The 19,744-nt window shown below is 45.4% G+C and overlaps 1 protein-coding gene across 1 annotated transcript in view; it reads left to right on the forward strand.

Annotated features, from left to right (window-relative positions):
* LOC106611173 (ral GTPase-activating protein subunit alpha-1-like) overlaps positions 1-19,744 on the forward strand; it is a 123,605-nt gene that overhangs the window by 24,499 nt on the left and 79,362 nt on the right. The window contains 12 exon segments of the mRNA XM_014211096.2: positions 759-874; positions 1,314-1,452; positions 1,729-1,943; positions 2,265-2,522; positions 2,757-2,942; positions 3,166-3,237; positions 3,390-3,538; positions 5,101-5,224; positions 6,209-6,378; positions 7,196-7,263; positions 8,525-8,695; positions 16,805-16,945. Of these exon segments, the coding sequence (XP_014066571.2) occupies positions 759-874; positions 1,314-1,452; positions 1,729-1,943; positions 2,265-2,522; positions 2,757-2,942; positions 3,166-3,237; positions 3,390-3,538; positions 5,101-5,224; positions 6,209-6,378; positions 7,196-7,263; positions 8,525-8,695; positions 16,805-16,945 (1,809 nt within the window).

The following is a 19,744-nucleotide window of genomic DNA, read 5'->3' on the forward strand; positions in this document are numbered from 1 at the left end:
GTGTAACCAGTTTGCTGTAAGGATCTATGTGTAGCTGGTGCAGAGGAGTCAGGCGCAGGACAGCAGAGATTAGTAAATAAAAGTAACTTTACTCAAAGTCATCAAAATACAAGAGCATTTCCAAGCCCACAAATACAGACCACAATACAACAAACAATCACTCACAAACAAACATGGGGAACAGAGGGTTAAATAATAAAAAGGTAATTGGGTGAGTGAAAACAGGTGTGTAAGACTAAGACAAAACAAATGGAAAATGAAAAGTGGATCGGTTGCTGGAAGGTCGGTGACGTCGACCGCCGAACGCTGCCCGAACAAGGAGAGGGACCGACTTCGGCGGAAGTCGTGACATTTGCGGTCTGTCGACGCGATCATTTGTGTTTGTTTTTATGTTTTCAAAATGATTTTGCTTTTAGTATTGCTTAGGAACCGTGTCTAAAAAGCCAATACTTGTGAGCTGGCCCTAGTGATTGGCCCTGTTTGAGAGGTGACAAGCGTTCCTCTACTATAGAGACTAAACTTGGAGGTATGTGCTAAGAAAAACGTTATAGATAGTTATCTCTAATTTGCCGTGCGCTTCTGGTACTCTAAAAAGTTGGACAGGGTTGGCAGGTCTGCTGTTCTGCAGCCTAAACATATTTCAGATTCAAACTCCTATGGCCAATGTCAAACCTAACTATCAGTCAAGCTGATTCTTTTGCTTTTTATCCTTTTTATCTCCTCCTTTATTTCTTTCTTTTCTTCTTCCATTCCTTCAGCTCAAGTGACTCCAGAAGAGATCAGTCCCCTGGTCCCTCCTCAGACAGGAGATAAAGCCCAGGAAGACCTCACAGGATACTTCCTAGAGGCTCTTCTGAAATACATGGTAAACCAGGTACTCTTCCCTTAATTACTAACACTGCTAATATGCTTGGCGTGGATGCAATATTACCTACTACCTATCAGTGAGCCTTTTGAGATGGACGTCTGTCTGTCTGCATGCTGAGAAGTGCAAATGACCGTAACCCCCTAAAAAGTTCGTTACATCATGTTAAGTCACCCACAATGAACTCAAGCAGTACTTCAGTTCAAAATGAAACGGGATCAACAACATAGCTCATATGGATAGCTCGAACACATTATTAACGCTGAGTTGCATCGGCATGCGTTTGCTGCAGTGTACTGTATGCTCACACACAAACACACTGAGTTAACGGCTGTGCTGCTCTCTCTCTCCCTGCCGCAGACAGTGCCTCCTCTCACTCCCTGTCTCTGGTCCTGTTTCTGTAATGCTCTTTGTTAACAGTAGTCTCTTGTTGTCTTTCCCCCTGCAGGCCAAAAGTCTGGAGTGGAAGTGTAAAGACAACCACGAGAAGGGCTTTGCATTCCTGTTTGGAAACTTTAAGAAATATTACCTGCCGCACATATTCCCCAACTTCTCCAAGGAGACCAGTTTGTACCATCCCATACTGGGTGAGGAGACTCATTTCAATTAGTATGAGCTAAAGAAACAGTTCTTTGTTTATATACATTCTAAAGCTGATTCTTAGCTTTGCATTTTACTATAGTGGTGCAGTGTGCATAGAAGTACATTGATACCCTTTTGGTACGACTGAGCCGAGCTGAGCTGGTATGGTTATACATCAGAGCCAGCACAGTATGGGTTGGGTCAACACAATGGTGTGAAAAGGGGTATAGTGATACATCTGCATTCTCTATTCAACCTCTCTCCGTATGTCCCCCCTCCAGAGGTTCCTTCGATGAGACCAAAGCCTTACTACAGTGTGGTGAAGAGAGACACAGAGACCAACGACACAGTGTACTGTACCAAGGAGAGCCTCCTCAACGCCCGCGTTATCTTCATCCGCTGGCTGGTGTCCTTCTGGCTGGAGCCACGCTCCAACACTGGAACACACATCCCCGGGGTGGACGGAGAGAGGGAGAGAGTTCCAAAGAACATCCAGGTAATCACTGTATACACACCCGAGGGGAGAGTTTGCCTGGGTTAGCACAATGTATATATTATATCTAGGAATCATAGAGAGAACTTGCCAAAAAACATCCAGGTTGGCCATGCAGGCAGCACATCTGAAGGGCAGAAGTATGCAGGGTTAGCATAACTATATCTTTACATTAAACATAGCCTCTGGGACAGCTTTTGAGTTGTGATATTTCTCTGTCTGTGGGATATACTAGTGAACCTCCAACTCGTGTATTGTGTTACATACATTTCCAGTCCTTATGGAAGCATTAATGGTGGTTGTGTTTCTCTGGTTGTGTTCCAGAGGGCAGCAGCAGGGCTGGCAGCGCGGGGACATGGCCAGGGGGAGGACCTGGGCCCCAGGGCAGACAGCCTGGACAGAGCGATTGGGTATGAGCAGGAGCCATCCCACTCCAACACCTCCACCCTGACGGAGAGGGAGCCCAGCTCCTCCAGCCTGTGTAGTATGGACGAGGAGCACCTCACTGACAAGGAGGTGGTGAGACGAGTCCTCTGTTCTTCCAGGACTAACGTCAACTTCATCACCGAGGTCTTCAGACAGGTACAGCACACTTACTCACACGCACAGTACATTGTGTATTGCTGGTTCTGGTTGTGATACATAGGTATCCCTTCTTGGAACAATAAAGTTCTATTACTACTACTATGTTCTGAATACCCCTGTAAAAGTCTGGTATTGTGTGGTTGTATGCCCTACAGAGAGCAGAGAAGATAAACAAGTCTGCTCCATTTGAATCCAGCACAGTGACATTGGTGTGTTGTCCTCTTTTCTCAGGCCTTCCTGTTGCCGATGTGCGAGGCTGCAGCCATGAGGAAGGTGGTGCGGGTGTACCAGGAATGGTTCGCCCTGGAGGACAAGCCTGTGTTTATGAGGGAGCCGGAGGAAGAGAGGTTCTTTACCACGGCTGGAGGGGTCAACCTAGAGCCTGTACCCCAGCAGGACACTGAGAAGGAGGAGGAGGTGAGAGCTGGGGCTTTGTGTGGGGGAGGATGGATGGAAGCGCCAGGGTCCACTAAGGAAAACATTTTGCAATGGAAAATGACTCCTTGTTTCAGTCTGTTTTCTTACATTTGGTGTCTAATGAACACAATCCTCAACAAAGACAAGTAAGTACACATGATGGAGCCTGTCTTCGTGGTCTCTCAGTCTAACACTTCTTGTGTATGTCTTTCTGTGTCCTCAGGGGGTGAATAAAGTGTCTGAGAAAGAGCTGCTGGAGTACAGTGTGCATGCCGGTGTTCAGCCCACTCTACAGGTATTTTCTATTGCCCAACACATACACACATTATGCTAAATCTGCAACCACATAAAGTCTTATTCTGGAATGATCACTAACTTCCATCCGATACTGTCCAGTTCCATGCCTTTCTTCACCACCGTCATCTACTGCTTTCTCTTTCACCCCAGGTGTTTGTCACCAACTCTGCCAACGTTTTTCTGCTGGAGCCAGCCAATGAGCTCAAGGTGTTGCTGGAGGAACATGTTGACATGTGCAAGAGAGTCCTCAACATCTACCGCAGCCTGGTCATGCATGAAACCATGGACCAGAAGACATGGTACAGCACCACAACACTACACGCTAACACCGAGCAGCGTATTGGTTCTAATGGGGAAGCATAGCATACATTTATGGCCAGACCCAATTTGCTACCTACCACTCCCATTAGCCCTAACCCTTCTATGTTTGCAGATCTGAAGGGTCTGGTTAGGTAATCTACATGACCAAAAGTATGTGGAAACCTGCTCGCTGAACATCTCATTCCAAAATCATGGGCAATAATATGGAGTTGGTCCCCCTTTGCTGCTATAACAGCAACCACTCTTCTGGGAAGGCTTTCCACTAGATGTTGGAGCATTGCTGTGGGGACTTGCTTCCATTCAGCCACGAGCATTAGTGAGATTGGGCACTGATGTTGGGCGATTAGGCCTGGCTCGCAGTCGGCATTCCAATTCATCCCAAAGGTGTTTGATGGGATTGAGGTTAGGGCTCTGTGCAGGCCAGCCAAGTTCTTCCACACCGATCTCGACAAACCATTTCTGTATGGACTTCGCTTTGTGCACGGGGCCATTGTCATGCTCAAACAGGAAAGGGCCCAAACTGTTGCCACAAAGTTGGAAGCACAGAATCGTCTAGAATGTCGTTGTATGCTGTAGCGTTTAGATTTCCATTCAGTGGGACTAAGGGGCCTAGGCCAAACGATGAAAAACATCCCCAGACCATTATTCCTCCACCAAACTTTGCAGTTGGCGCAATGCATTGGGACGGGTAGCGTACTCCTGACATCCGCCAAACCCAGATTCGTTTGTCAGACTGCCAGAACGTGAAGCGTGATTAATTACTCCAGATAAAGCGTTTCCACTGTTCCAGAGTCCAATGACGGCGAGCTTTACACCTCTCCAGTCAACCCTTGGCATTGCTCATGGTGATCTTAGGCTTGTGTGCGGCTGCTCGGCCATGGAAACACATTTCATAAAGCTCCCAACGAACAGTTATTTTGCTGACGTTGCTTCCAGAGGCAGTTTGGAACTCTGTAGTGAGTGTAGGAACCGAGGACAGACGATTTTTACGCACTACGTGCTTCAGCACTCTGCGGTTCCACTCTGTGAGTTTGTGTGGCCTACCACTTCGAGGCTGAGCCATTATTGCTCCTAGACATTTCCACTTCATAATAACAGCACTTAAAGTTGACCGGGGCAGCTCCTAGCAGAGCAGAATTTTGACGTACTGACGTGTTGGAAAGGTGGCATTCTATGACGGTGTCACTTTGAAAGTCACTGAGCTCTTCAGTAAGGTCGTTCTACTGTCAATGTTTGTCTATGGAGATTGCATGGCTGTGTGCACGATTTTATATACCTGTCAGCAACGGGTGTGACTGAAATAGCCGAATCCGCTTATTTGATGGGGTATCCACATCCGATTTTCAGGGATACAGTATCTTCAACCTAGCTTCCTTTCCCCCTGAAAACCGGATGCAGAGACCCTGCTCAGGCTTTTTTTTAATGCCTGCTATGTTAGGTTAGGGCCAAGGTGGAGGGGTAGGAACTTTCCACTCTTTGTGTAACATGAGGGATCCCTATGTGACCGCTACTCTTCTGGTGTCTATCTGTGCATCTGCAGGGAGCAGATCTTGCTGGTGCTGTTGAGGGTGACCGAGTGTGTGATGAGGAGACCTCCCTCCATCATGCCCCATGGCAAGAAGAACATCACCCTCTCTGGGAGGCTGGCCGGGGCCGTCTTTCAGGTACCCAGCGTAGTACTCACACCATACAGTTGTTGTGTCCCAAATGGCACCCTGTTCCCTATATAGTTCACTGCTTTTGACCTGGGCCCATGAGTTAAAAGCACTGTACTATATAGGGAAGAGGATGCCATTTGGGATACCTACTGTGACTAACCACAAGGACTTTTTCTTAATAGTATTTTCTTGATTCCTCATGACCTCTCCTTGAATCCTCTCTCGCTTCCCACTGACATTTTGTTGTTACGTGAATTAAGTTATCAATGTTCTTAAACCGAACTTCAATTAAACTATTCACTCTACCCCACCAGAGTGTGTAAGATTCTGGTTGAATGAAGCAGACGGAGACCCAGCCCACAAGGGTCAAAACCTTTATTTATGAGAGCTCTGAAAATCCTTACAATGTACAAAGCCTTTTATATTACACACACACACACACACACACACACACACACACACACACACACACACACACACACATCAGTAGAAAACTCCACCCAGCTTTAGGCGGCTGTATTTTTCCACAGTACCCAGACCACCTGTCTCCTTATCTTTTGCCAGCCTAGCTGTTCCCAGGCCGTTGTTTCTCTCCCTAACTTAGGGAGACATCTTCTCCTGTTCCTTTCCCAAGGTCGTCTTATCAACTCTGCCCTGCTCATTTTGAAGTGGTAACAGTGTCTTCCTCACACACAGTATTGGAATATAGTTTTTAACCCATTATTATAGCCTTATTTCGAATACATTTCAACAGGTTATAGGGTTTCTGAGTGAAATCATTTAGTCAAACCTTTAATCATATAATTTCCATTACATTTGTAAAGAAGTTTGGGAGCGGACAAAAGGAATGGAGGCAAAGACTTTTGAGAGAGCCATGGTGCCTCCATAACCTTCCTCTGCATGAGACCTAACTAAGGAATGTTTCTAAGGGGCGTTTCTACTTGTCATGCTACTGTGTGTCTGTCTCTGACTCTCCTCCTCCTCTGGTAGACCTTGATAGTGGCCTGGATTAAAGGGAACCTGAACGTGTACATCTCCAGGGAGCTGTGGGACGACCTGCTGTCTGTGCTGTCCTCGCTCACCTGCTGGGAGGAGTTGGTCACAGAGTGGTCCCTCACCATGGAGACGCTCACCAAAGTTCTGGCCCGCAACCTGTACAGGTAACGACAGGAGAGTACGTGCTAAACACACATACCGTGGAAGGCACAAGTCCAAGCATTTTGTTAAGACATGTAATGAAAATACAGTAAAACTTCAATTAATAGCCTGGGCAAATATTTGATTAAATCCCTGAACACAACAGGCGCTTATTAGAGACAGGCTTCTATTCGAGCCAGGAGTATTTTTCCTTATTGCACACAGCTTTTGTTAATTTTCATAGTTAATTGTTTTATTCCAGCATTCACTTACAGCATTTTAATCAATTTATTATATTATTTCCTGCACTAATGTGTTATGTTACACACTGTCAAGTTTATTTGGTCTTAGTATGCCTCTATTATATATATATTTTTTAAAGATCCTTGACTGTGCATTTTCAGCAGTTCTTACATTTGCCAATAGAGGGCGATAGGATGATTTCTGGGGGTCTGTACTCCCGAAGTTGTTTTGTGCTTACCAGTTAGCCAGTGGCTAGCAGTTTCTTACTGCCGATTAAAAACAGAATATTGTCATTTTTTCAAGTCATTACTGAATTATTTAATGTTTATTTATTTAATTAATAAATCAAACATAAAACCTTGTAAACAATTGATGGTAATTCATGATAACCTAATTCATTTAAACCCGCTGTTTATTTGAGACAGGCATTTATTTGCTGAAATGTGTGCCGTTGCCTGACTATTAAAAGCGGCTATTTGAGACTGCATTTTAATTGAAGTTTTATGGTCATATTAAACAGAGGATCAATTTGTAATGGAATCACAGTGAGGGCTGGCCCCTTTTTAAATGTTTTATTTTGTTCCATAATCTGTACAGTCTGGACCTCAACGAGCTGCCCCTGGACAAGCTGAGCGAACAGAAACAGAAAAAACACAAGGGAAAAGGTACTCACTCTGATTGACACACACTGCTTCCTCTCTCTATCATTCTCTCAGTGGTGTACTGGAGGGTATAGGCAGGTATACGCCGTATAACCACTTATTGTTTTGTGGGCATTGCATGTACTCACTTCCTAATACCCAGTGATACAGTGGGGGAAAAAAGTATATGATCCCCTGCTGATTTTGTACGTTTGCCCACTTACAAAGAAATGATCAGTCTATAATTTTAATGGTAGGTTTATTTTATTTTTTTAATCCAGAAAAACACATGTCAAAAATGTTATAAAATGATTTGCATTTTAATGAGGGAAATAAGTATTTGACCCCCTCTCAATCAGAAAGATTTCTGGCTCCCAGTTGTCTTTTATACAGGTAACGAGCTGAGATTAGGAGCACACTCTTAAAGTGAGTGCTCCTAACCACAGCTTGTTACCTGTATAAAAGACACCTGTCCACAGAAGCAATCAATCAATCAGATTCCAAACTCTCCACCATGGCCAAGACCAAAGAGCTCTCCAAGGATGTCAGGGACAAGATTGTAGACCGACACAAGGCTGGAATGGGCTACAAGACCATCGCCAAGCAGCTTGGTGAGAAGGTGACAACATTTGGTGCGATTATTCGCAAATGGAAGAAACACAAAAGAACTGTCAATCTCCCTCGGCCTGGGGCTCCATTCAAGATCTCACCTCGTGGAAAGAAAGGGGATTTAAATATGCAACAACCATCATGGTCTGCTAATTTTACTAAGATCATGCTTTTGGCTGCTTGACAATGGAAGGAAGTTGAAGGAAAGCCAATAGAACAGGAGAAAGCATATGACTAAGTCTATATAAAAATAATTGCCTCCACGTTTCTATGGTGGGATATTGACTATAGGCTACTTTAAAGTAAGGTAAGACATTCCTCATAATATGAAGTAAAATGTCCAGGTTTAAAACAATTAAGAAATATAAAAAATATAGCGATGATAATGATAGGCCTAAACATCTTTTGGTAGATGGAAATGCTTTCCCAAAACCTTCTTTTATTGCATCAATCCAGTAGCCATTTATTTTTCAAACTCCAATTAATGTGCTACAGAAACACTGCTAACCAAACAACAGTGCTAGGTGCCTTTGCAATTGGACCACTACACCACTGCTCTCTCCATCACTCTTTCTGTCTGTCTCTCCCGTTCCCTCTCCCTCCCCTTTCTATTGTTTAACACCACAGAGACGTTCCAACCTGTACCCAATCTTTCCCTCTCTGTGTTGGTCACTAGGGGGCGCTCACGAGGGCCAGAAGACGGCTGTGGACCATTCTTTCTCTAAGGGCTGGAGCAGGGACCAGCCTGGGAGCGGTCAAGCAGCAGCCATGAGGCAGCGCAGTGCCACCACCGCTGGCTCCCCGGGCATGGAGAAGGCCAGGAACATCATACGCCAGAAGACTGTGGGTTAGTGCCACAGCCGTCATATTTGTCAGAGGAAACTACATGTCTACATATGAGAAGGGTGGTTGTCTTAACCTTATGGCAAGGTGTTTAAGATATATTTTCATGGATTATTTAAAATGCTTTATGTAATGGTTTCAGTAGACCTATGTACGTGGCACATTTGAGTAGGGTTTTGGTGTAATGGTCAATGCTGCTATAATGCTGCTAAACTGCTGTTAACTGTCATAACATTTTTTTTGCCATTTATACATAATCAATGAAATAGGAAATCAGTACCGTGTGGGAGTCCTCCAGTGAAGAAGGTTTCAACTGAGCATAAGGGTTGTATGGGTTCTCTTTCAAGTATTCGTTTCGGTATTTCACTATGGGATATGCCCCCAGCATATTCATCAGAAGACTTATTACACTACGCCAGCCATAAGTGGCTGGACATCGAGACATGTGCGTCGGGGAAGGGTGTCCTTCCTACCCTATAAAGGACCCTGACGCAGCGTTTCTGAGTCATTCAAACACCTCTTCTCGCTTTTCATCAGAAAGCTTACCTCAACACGACTGCATTTTCCAGAACTAGCTAAACTGTCCACAGACTGGAGCTTACAACTCGCTCGCCGGGCGCTTTTCTTGGGATTCCCTTCACCATAGCTAGAGGAACATTTATTTGAGGGAGTAACGGGTACAGCTGTGACACGGCTAACTCGTTCACATCCAAGTTAGCTGTATCCGAACAGTGATTAGTCGTCGGAAAACTAGCCACCACGCTAGCTAGCTTTTATTTTTTAAAATTTTTTACTTCGGCAAGAAAAGTTTCCCTGCTACATCAAGCTATCTTTTCTAACCTGGCCTTTCGGAAACGGTACCTGGCCTTCACACCGAGTGCCACCGTCAGAGATAACCCACTCTAATCGCTAGCTATTGGTCTAGCCTACCATGCTATTTTTTTTCTGGCAGCTAAAAACATAGCATCCAAGCTATGCGACAAAGGCATCTCCCACCTCAAACGAGGAGAAGCTCCCAGCACGAATCTGCTCCTGTGGAATAAGATGTCGGCCAAGGACACCCAATCGGTGTGCTCCGCTTGCCTTGGGCTGCAACATGCCCAGGAAGCATTAGCCTCCCCTGGCTCCTGCCCACACTGGTTCCTTCTTCACCGTGAAGAGCCTCCATCGCAGGCTAGCACGCCAAGCTAGCCTGAGTCAACAGGATCCTAACATGGGGACCGGCGCACCGGAGGTGATGGGTATCCCCAGAGGGAGATCGTGGAGCAACGGCTAGCTGGGGCGACCAGCTAGACGCCATGGCACCGCGACCCCCCCCCGCCGGGCTTCCTGATCCGAGACGACAACGACTCCACAGGATTTTCCGACAGTCTCCTTTCAGAATCATTTGTTGGAGACAAAGATTCCTTCATCCCCTCATGCCAGCCCACCAAGCTTCCTGACGGAGCACAATCCACACCATCTCTCGGTGTGGACCTGCAGGACGTGTGCGAACGCGTGGCTAATAAACTGATGATTCCCTGGCCCAACACAGTAGCAGAGACCACCACATCCCGCTATGAGGGTAAGAGGCTACCCAAAGCTAAACGGGCAGCCAGGCAATTACTACCAGTCTTCCCACAATGTCTGGAGGAGGTTACCCGTACCTGGAGAACACCTTTCTCCTCCAAGAACCCTGTCCAGGGTGGGTCAATGTTAGACTGTGTTGACATGACAGGGATTGGGCTGGCCCACATGCCCCCCATTGAACCCCTGGTGGCTTCCCATCTACATCCCAGCCAGAAGTCTTCCATGACCTCGGCTGGCCCCACCTTACCAACTAAGTATGAGCGCTTCTAGATCTCTGCGATAGAGAAGGTCTACAGGTCGGTTGCCACAGCGGTGAGGGCTTTCAGCACCGGCTCCATGCTCTCGGCATACCAGGCTGAGCTACAGGAGGAGCTAGCGGTCAAACCAGAGCCGGGTCTATGGGATGAGATCTGTATTACTACAGACCTCAACCTGCGTCTGCTCAAAGCCGCTGTCCGGGTGTCAGGGAGAGCCATGGGACTCATGATATCCCAGGAGAGATCTGGATCAACCTATCCACGGGGTCTGAGAGTGAGAAGATGAAGATCCTAGACGCTCCAGTAGACCCTAAAAGCCTTTTCGGTCCCACTGTTGAGATGATGCAGAAACGGTGTGAGGAGAAAAAGAGGGAGGGTGAAGCTCTGTCTGCCCAGGAATACACAGCCCAGTGCCTCCCCTGTGCCTCGCCGCACCTTCGCCCAGGCTGCAGCAGGTCGACCACCCTCAACCTTTAAGATCCCCAGACGCCCAGCCCCCCAGGCTGCAAACCCAGGGCAGCAGAGAACCTTGGATCCTTGCCCCTGGTCTAAGAAGCCCTCCTTCCGGCCAATGGCACCAAGGGGCCAGCCTGCTCCTAACCCCACCCAGGGGGTAAGGGGAAAAGAAGCGCATGGCCTAGCGATGTCCCCATCGCCAGAAAGGCAAGAACAGTCTCCCCCAAGCACTGTTCTATCCCCTCCTCCAATCCTGAGCCTGTTCAAGGGTGCAAGTTCCCAGGCACCTCAGTGTTCTGTCCGGCTTACCGGGCCCAAGTTGGTGGTCACAGAGTACAGCCCAAAGAGAAGAGACAATGTTCAGATGGATGCTTCCACAAAGCCCCCCTCTTGTCTCAAACACTCCCCAATGTCAGTTCACATGAAAAATGTTAACACTAGTGCAACCAGGCTACAGGCCAAGGGAGCAGTCAGACATGTTTCGCATGAGCGCACTCCCGCTACGAGCCAGCCGGACGTGCGTAGTGCGTCACGGCCTGTCATACACCCTCCCCCCGACAGAGGGTGCTGCGGCACCATCTATGGTGGAAAGCCCGGGTCAGCCCGCTCTCGGAGCAGAGAGAGAATTGACGGGCATTTGCAGTGTCAAACTGGGTACAGGGCACGATAGACAGGGGATACAGACTGCAATTCACTGTCACCCTGCCCAGATTCAAGGGAATCATATACACTCAGGCTCAGGTGGAATCAGCGCATGTACTCCGAGAGGAAATCACATCACTAATAGGAAAAAGGACAATAAGAATTGTTCTTCCCGAGCAAAGCCACTGGTTTTTACTCGATATTTCCTGGTTCCAAAAAAGAGGGGCAGCCTACGCCCGATCTTAGATCTACATGCTCTGAACAGACACATGAGGAAGTACACGTTCAGAATGTGTACACACACTGCTTTGCTACGTTTTGTGCGCCCAGGCCATTGGTTCGTATCCGTCGACCTGAAGGACGCTTACTTTCACATCTCAATATACTCCCCTCACAGGACATTTCTCAGATTTGCTTTTCAGTGCGTGATCTACACATTCCTGGTGCTCCCTTTTGGCCGCTCTTGTGTCACCTCGTGTCTTTATGAAGTGTACCGAGGCAGCTATAGCCCCACTCAGAGAGAAGGGCATTCGGCTGATGACGTACATAGACGATTGGCTGCTGTGTGCGCAATCGAAGATGAGGTCTTAGAACACAGTCAGCTATTATTGGAACACCTGACACTTCTAGGTTTCAGAATAAACACAGTAAAGAGTGTTCTGATTCCCATGCAGACAATCTCTTTCCTAGGTTTAATCCTGGATTCAGTATTGTTCAAAGCTTGCCTTTTGATGGAATGTATAAGAACATTCCAAGATTGCCTAGCACTGTTTCGCAGAGGGAACCTGGTCTCTTTCCAAACATGCCTGAGGCTTCTAGGCTTCATGGCATCGGCTTTAGCAGTCATTCCATTAGGACGTTTGAATATGAGAGGGTTTCAACGCTGGGTCTCTTCTCTTGGTCTGAGCCCAATACGTCACAAACATCACCATGTACAGATCTCAATTAGAGGTCGACCGATTATGATTTTTCAACGCCGGTACCGATTATTGGAGGGCCCAAAAAGCCGCTACCGATTAATCGGCCGATATTTTTTTGCTTTTAAAAAAAAAAAAATTATTCTTTATTTTTATTTGTAATAATGACAATTACAACAATACTGAATGAACACTTATTTTAACTTAATATAATACAACAATAAAATCAATTTAGCCTCAAATAAATAATGAAACATGTTCAATTTGTTTTAAATAATGCGAAAACAAAGTGTTGGAGAAGAAAGTAAAAGTGCAATATGTGCCATGTAAAAAAGCTAACATTTAAGTTCCTTGTTCAGAACATGAGAACATATGAAAGCTGGTGGTTCCTTTTAACATGAGTCTTCAATATTCCCAGGTAAGAAGTTTTAGGTTGTAGTAATTATAGGACTATTTCTCTCTATACGATTTGTATTTCATATACCTTTGACTATTGGATGTTCTTATAGGCACTTTAGTATTGCCAGTGTAACAGTATAGCTTCCGTCCCTCTCCTCGCTCCTACCTGGGCTCGAACCAGGAACACATCGACAACAGCCACCCTCGAAGCAGCGTTACCCATGCAGAGCAAGGGAAACAACTACTCCAAGTCTCAGAGCGAGTGACGTTTGAAACGCTATTAGCACGCACCCCGCTAACTAGCTAGCCATTTCACATCGGTTACACCAGCCTAATCTCGGGAGTTGATAGGCTTGAAGTCATAAACAGCACAATGCTTGAAGCATTGCGAAGAGCTGCTGGCAAATGCACGAAAGTGCTGTTTGAATGAATGCTTACGAGCCTGCTGGTGCCTACCATCGCTCAGTCAGACTGCTCTATCAAATCATAGACTTAATTATAACATAATAACACACAGAAATACGAGCCTTTGGTCATTAAAATGGTCGAATCCGGAAACTATAATTTCGAATACAAAACGTTTATTCTTTCAGTGAAATACCGAACCGTTCCGTATTTTATCTAACGGATGGCATCCCTAAGTCTAAATATTGCTGTTACATTGTACAACCTTCAATGTTATGTCATAATTAATTACGCCCTTTGTTAGGAATAAATGGACTTCACACAGTTCGCAATGAGCCAGGCGGCCCAAACTGCTGCATATACCCTGACTGCTTGCACGGAACGCAAGAGAAGTGACACAATTTCCCTAGTTATAAGAAATTCATGTTAGCAGGCAATATTAACTAAATATGCAGGTTTAAAAATATATATTTGTGTATTGATTTTAAAGAAAGGCATTGATGTTTATGGTTAGGTACATTGGTGCAATGACAGTGCTTTTTTCGCAAATGCGCTTGTTAAATCATCACCCGTTTGACGAAGTAGGCTGTGATTCAATGAGAAATTAACAGGCACCGCATCATTTATATGCAACGCAGGACACGCTAGATAAACTAGTAATATCATCAACCATGTGTAGTTAACTAGTAATTATGTTAAGATTGATTGTTTTTTATAAGATAAGTTTAATGCTAGCTAGCAACTTACCTTGGCTTCTTGCTGCCCTCGTGTAACAGGTAGTCAGCCTGCCACGCAGGCTCCTCGTGGAGTGCAATGTAAGGCAGGTGGTTAGAGCGTTGGACTAGTAACCAGAAGGTTGCAAAAACGAATCCCCGAATCCCCCCTGAACAAGGCAGTTAACCCCCGTTCCTAGGCCGTCATTGAAAATAAGAATGTGTTCTTAATCTGACTTGCCTAGTAAAATAAAGGTGTAATTATATATAGATTTTTTTATAAAAAAATTAAAAAAATCGGCAAATCGGTGGCCAAAAATACCGATTGTTATGAAAACGTGAAATCGGCCCTAATTAATCGGCCATTCCGATTAATCGGCCGACCTCTAATCTCAATAGACTGTATGGTAGCACTGCACTCCTGGAGACACAGGATGTGTCTGTCACAGGGTGCCCAGATGGGCACTATTTTATCCAGAAAAGTAGTCAAGACGCACTCATCTCTCTCGGGTTGGGGTGCTACTCATGAGGGCAGAACAGTCAACGGGTGTGTGGGGACCCCATCTCCGTTCTACTCACATAAACTGCCTGGAGCTCCTTACAGTGTCCTTAGCATTAAAGTTGTTCCTCCCATTTCTGGAGGGTCGTCATGTTCTAGTCAGAACAGACAATACCACTGTTGTGGCTTACATAAACAGACAAGGGGGACTGCTATCCCCTCACGTACACACACTGGCACACATACTGATTATGTGGAGCAGTGTGCATCTCCAGTCACTGAGAGGTACTCATGTACCAGGAGTACTGAATCTGGGGGCAGATTTACTTGCCAGGGGAGGAACCTTCTATACGGAGAGTGGAAGCTCCACCCAGAGGTAGCCAATCAGGTTTGGAAACACTTCGACATGCCAGCAGTGGATCTTTATGCATCAATGGAGAATACTCAGTGTCCGCTATTCTTTTCCGTGAGGGATCGGGATGCACCGATGGGAGTGGACTCGTTGGCGCACGAGTGGCCACGCGTCCTCCTGTATGCATTCCCCCCACTGATCCTGATTTGCCCCACCCGAGCCAGGGTGCGGGAGAAGGGGCTATCGCTCATACTAATTGCGCCACATTGTAATTTACACTATTCAGAGTGCTAGAGCCGCATCTATCAGGTCCCTTTATAATTATAAATGGCAGGTGTTGAGGAATGGTGCACTAAAATACAGACGGTGTCATTCCAGTGCTCTGTCCCGGTAATCCTGTCGTTTCTACAGAAATTTGTAGAAAAAGGAAAGGCTTTTTCTACTATTAAAGTATATCTGGCAGCTATATTGGCTTGTCATATGGGTTTTGGGAACACGACAGTGGGGCAACACCCCCTTGTCGCTTGTGTCCGGTGTCCAAACAGCTTGCCCCATCATGGGATTTATCAATTGTTTTGGATGCTCTATGCCAACAGCCTTTTGAGCCCCTGGATCAGGTGGAACTGAAAATTATTTCATTTAAGACTGCGCTATTACGACCACTGGCTTCTGCAAAGCGTGTAAGTGACATTCACGCATTCTCTGTGCACTCGTCATGTGTGCAATTTGCACCTGGTAACAATAGGGTACCATCGTGGCATCAACGATTGCATATGTTGTGTCCAGTACGTGCTCTGCGCATTTACATGGACAGGTCTAAGGGATTTAGGAAATGTGATCATTTGTTTGTTTCCTGGGTGAAACCTCACAGGTAAAGCGCTCACTAAACAATGCCTCTCCCACTGGATAGTGGGGGCTATTGCTTTGGCCTACACAAGTAAGGGTCTTCAGTCTCCTGCTGATCTACGGGCTCATTCCACTAGAGGAATGGCTACGTCCTGGGCTTTATTTAGGGGCATATCTGTCCAAGATATTTGCTCAGCAGCAAGTAGGGCTTCGCCTTTGCAAAGTTTTATGGGCTCGATGTCACTGCACCAACCCTGGCACATACTGTTTTATGTGTAGGATCTTCTGAGGGTAAGGCCCATTTGTATGATATATAGCACAAGGCAGTCGGTCGTCAGGATAAGCTTGTCTGGCAATACGGGACTCAGTATATCCCATAGTGAAATACCGAAACGAACACTTGTAAGAGAACGACAGGTTACGACTGTAACCCCGGTTCTCTGATAGTATGAGTGAGGTATTTCACCAGACCACCCTCCTTGCATGAGCGCGGAAGAGGTGTGGATTATTCTTGAATGACTCAGAGACGCTGCGTCGGGTCCTTTATAGGGTAGGAGGGAAACCCTTCCCCGACGCACACGTCTCAACATCCAGCCAATCATGGCTGGCGTACTGTAATAAGGCTTCTGACGAATACGCTGGGTGCGTATCCCATAGTGAAATACCTCACTCATGCTATCAGAGAACCGGGGTTACAGACGTAACCTACTGTCATAATCACGGAGGGCTCTGTGACCTGGCTCCTGAGGTACAGACAGGCAGACAGTAGTTTTGCCTTTTCCTAGTCCTCCTCTCTGAAGGTCACTGTTCTCTGCCTTAATCTCACAGTCCTCACTTTCTCCTCTCACTTTCTCACCTTCCTCCTCTCCCGTTTTTACCTTCCTCTTCTATCTAAACTCCTTTTCTATCCATTTCCTCTCTGTCCCTATATTCCATGACCCCTACTCTTCTCTATTTTCTCTTCCCTCTCCCCTTTCCTTCTTTCACCTCCCCTCCCTCCTTTCTCTCCTACTCCTCCCTTCTCTCTCCTCTCTGTGTGGCGTCCGTCCGTCCCTCAGCCCTGCGTAGCTGCTCTACGGGCGACAGCTTCCTGTCCCAAGCCTTTATCCGCAGCGCTAAAAGTGCCCCTGTCCTGATCCATCCTCTCCACCCTCTCCTGTCTGACTCTGTCCACACATCCCTAGCTGACGAGCTGGCAGGTAGAGCCCTCTACTCTACGCCTGTACCTGTACCTCTATCTGTACCTGTGTGTCTATCTGTACCCCCCTCCACCCACTTCACTTCTTCACTCACTATCTGTATGTTCTTGTCTGTCTTTGCATATTGTTTCTATGCTTGCCTTTGCTTGTGATTCCACACAGCCTGCTTGTCTTGGTGTGTTTGGGTGCTCTTGTTTGAGGATATTTCTCTCAGGCCTAGACTCTGGGGGTATGTTGTGTTTTTAGGCTGTTGTTGTTTCTGAATCACTATTTAATATCCTTCTCAGATCCAAACAGTTTTCCCTGCATGCGGTTTGGTGTGCATCCCTAGTCCCTATCAATTTATGATTTGATGGCTTCTGCTAAGATATGACATATTGTCAACCCATTTTTTTAATGATTTTTCTGGGGATTAATTCTCATTTGTTCTTGTTGATGTATTGTAATTTGTCTGTTTCCTCTACTGCAGCTGTTTTGGCTTTAATGATATGGATATGATTGGATGCAGCTTAAATATTCTATTAACCATGAAAAGGAATGCAGTTTTTGCCATGTTTTGTCTGCCATTGTTTTTGTATATAAGAACATGCATACATAAGAACATGTTATTGCATGGACTTGGTTGGTGCTCTTGGGTGAAGTGATATTGGGTTAGAGAAACCCATTAATACAAACTTGCCTATTGGGCTGACTAAATTCAACCACCTGATCATTTCATCCTTTACACAGATGTACAATGCATTCGGAAAGTATTCAGACTCCTTCCCCTTATTCACTATTGTTTACGTTACACAGCCTTATTCTGAAATTGATTAAATATATTTTTTTCCCTCATCAATCTATACACAATAACCCATAGTGACGAAGCGAAAACAGGTTTTAAGAGATTTTTACACATGTATTAAACATTTTAAACAGATGCCTTATTTGGATAAGTATTCAGACCCTTTTCTATGAGACTCAAAATTGATCCTCTCAAGCTCTGTCAGGTTGGATGGGGAGTGTTGCTGCACAGGTATTTTCAGGTCTCTCTTGAGATGTTTGAACGGGTTCAAGTCTGGGCTCTGGCTGGGCCACTCAAGAACATTCAGAGACTTGCCCCGAAGTCACTCCTGTGTTGTCTTCGCTGTGTGCTTAAGGTCATTGTCCTGTTGGAAGGTGAACCTTTCAAATCAAATTTTATTAGTCACATACACATGGTTAGCAGATGTTAATGTGAGTGTAGCGAAATGCTTGTGCTTCTAATTCCGACAGTGCAGTAATATCTAACAAGTCATCTAACAATTCCCAAACAACTACCTAATACACATAAATTTTAAAGGGGTGAGTGAGAATATGTACAGTTGAAGTCGGAAGTTTACATACACCTTAGCCAAATACCTTTAAACTCAGTTTTTCACAATTCCTGACATTTAATCCTAGTAAAAATTCCCTGTCTTAGGTCAGTTAGGATCACCACTTTATTTTAAGAATGTGAAATGTCAGAATAATAGTAGAGCAAATGATTTATTTAAGCTTTTATTTCTTTCATCACATTCCCAGTGGGTCAGAAGTTTACATACACGCAATTAGTATTTGGTACGTTGCCTTTAAATTGTTTAACTTGGGTCAAACATTTCGGGTAGCCTTCCACAAGCTTCCCACAATAAGTGGTGAATTTTGGCCCATTCCTCCTGACAGAGCTGGTGTAACTAGTCAGGTTTGTAGGCCACCTTGCTCGCACACATTTTTTCAGTTCTGCCCACAGATTTCCTTTGGAAGTATGCTTGCGGTTATTGTCCATTTGGAAGACCCATTTGCGACCAAGCTTTAACTTCCTGTCTGATGTCTTGAGATGTTGCTTCAATATATCCACATAATTTTCCTGCCTCATGATGCCATCTATTTTGTGAAGTGCACCAGTCCCTCCTGCAGCAAAGCAGCCCACAACATGATGCTGCCACCCCCGTGCTTCACGGTTTGGGATGGTGTTCTTCGGCTTGCAAGCCTCCCCCTTTTTCCTCCAAACATGACGATGGTCGTTATGGCCAAACAGTTCTATTTTTGTTTCATCAGACCAGAGGGCATTTCTCCAAAAAGTACGATATTTGTCCCCATGTGCAGCTGCAAACCGTAGTCTGGCTTTTTTATGGCGGTTTTGGAGCAGTGGCTTCTTCCTTGCTGATCGGCCTTTCAGGTTGTCAATATAGGACTCGTTTTACTATGGATATAGATACTTTTGTACCTGTTTCCTCCAGCATCTTCACAAGATCCTTTGCTGTTGTTCTGGGATTGATTTGCACTTTTCGCACCAAAGTACGTTCTTCTCTAGGAGACAGAACGTGTCTCCTTCCTGAGCAGTATGACGGCTGCGTGGTCCCATGGTGTTTATACTTGCATACTATTTTTTTGTACAGATGAACGTGGTACCTTCAGGCATTTGGAAATTGCTCTAAAGGATGAACCAGACTTGTGGAGGTCTACAATTGTTTTTCTGAGGTCTTGGCTGATTTCTTTTGATTTTCCCATGATGTCAAGTAAAGAGGCACTGAGTTTGAAGGTAGGCCTTGAAATACATCCACAGGTACACCTCCAATTAACTCAAATGATGGCTTTAGAAGCTGCTGATAGGCTAATTGACATGACATAATTTTCTGGAATTTTCCAAGCTGTTGAAAGGCTAGTGTATGTAAACGTCTGACCCACTGGAATTGTGATACCGTGAATTATAAGTGAAATAATCTGTCTGTCAAATTTTTTGGGAAAAATAACTTGTGTCATGCACAAAGTAGATGTCCTAACCGACTTGCCAAAACTACA

The sequence above is a fragment of the Salmo salar genome, chromosome ssa09, assembly GCF_905237065.1.
Source record: "Salmo salar chromosome ssa09, Ssal_v3.1, whole genome shotgun sequence".
Classification (NCBI taxonomy): Eukaryota; Metazoa; Chordata; class Actinopteri; order Salmoniformes; family Salmonidae; genus Salmo; species Salmo salar.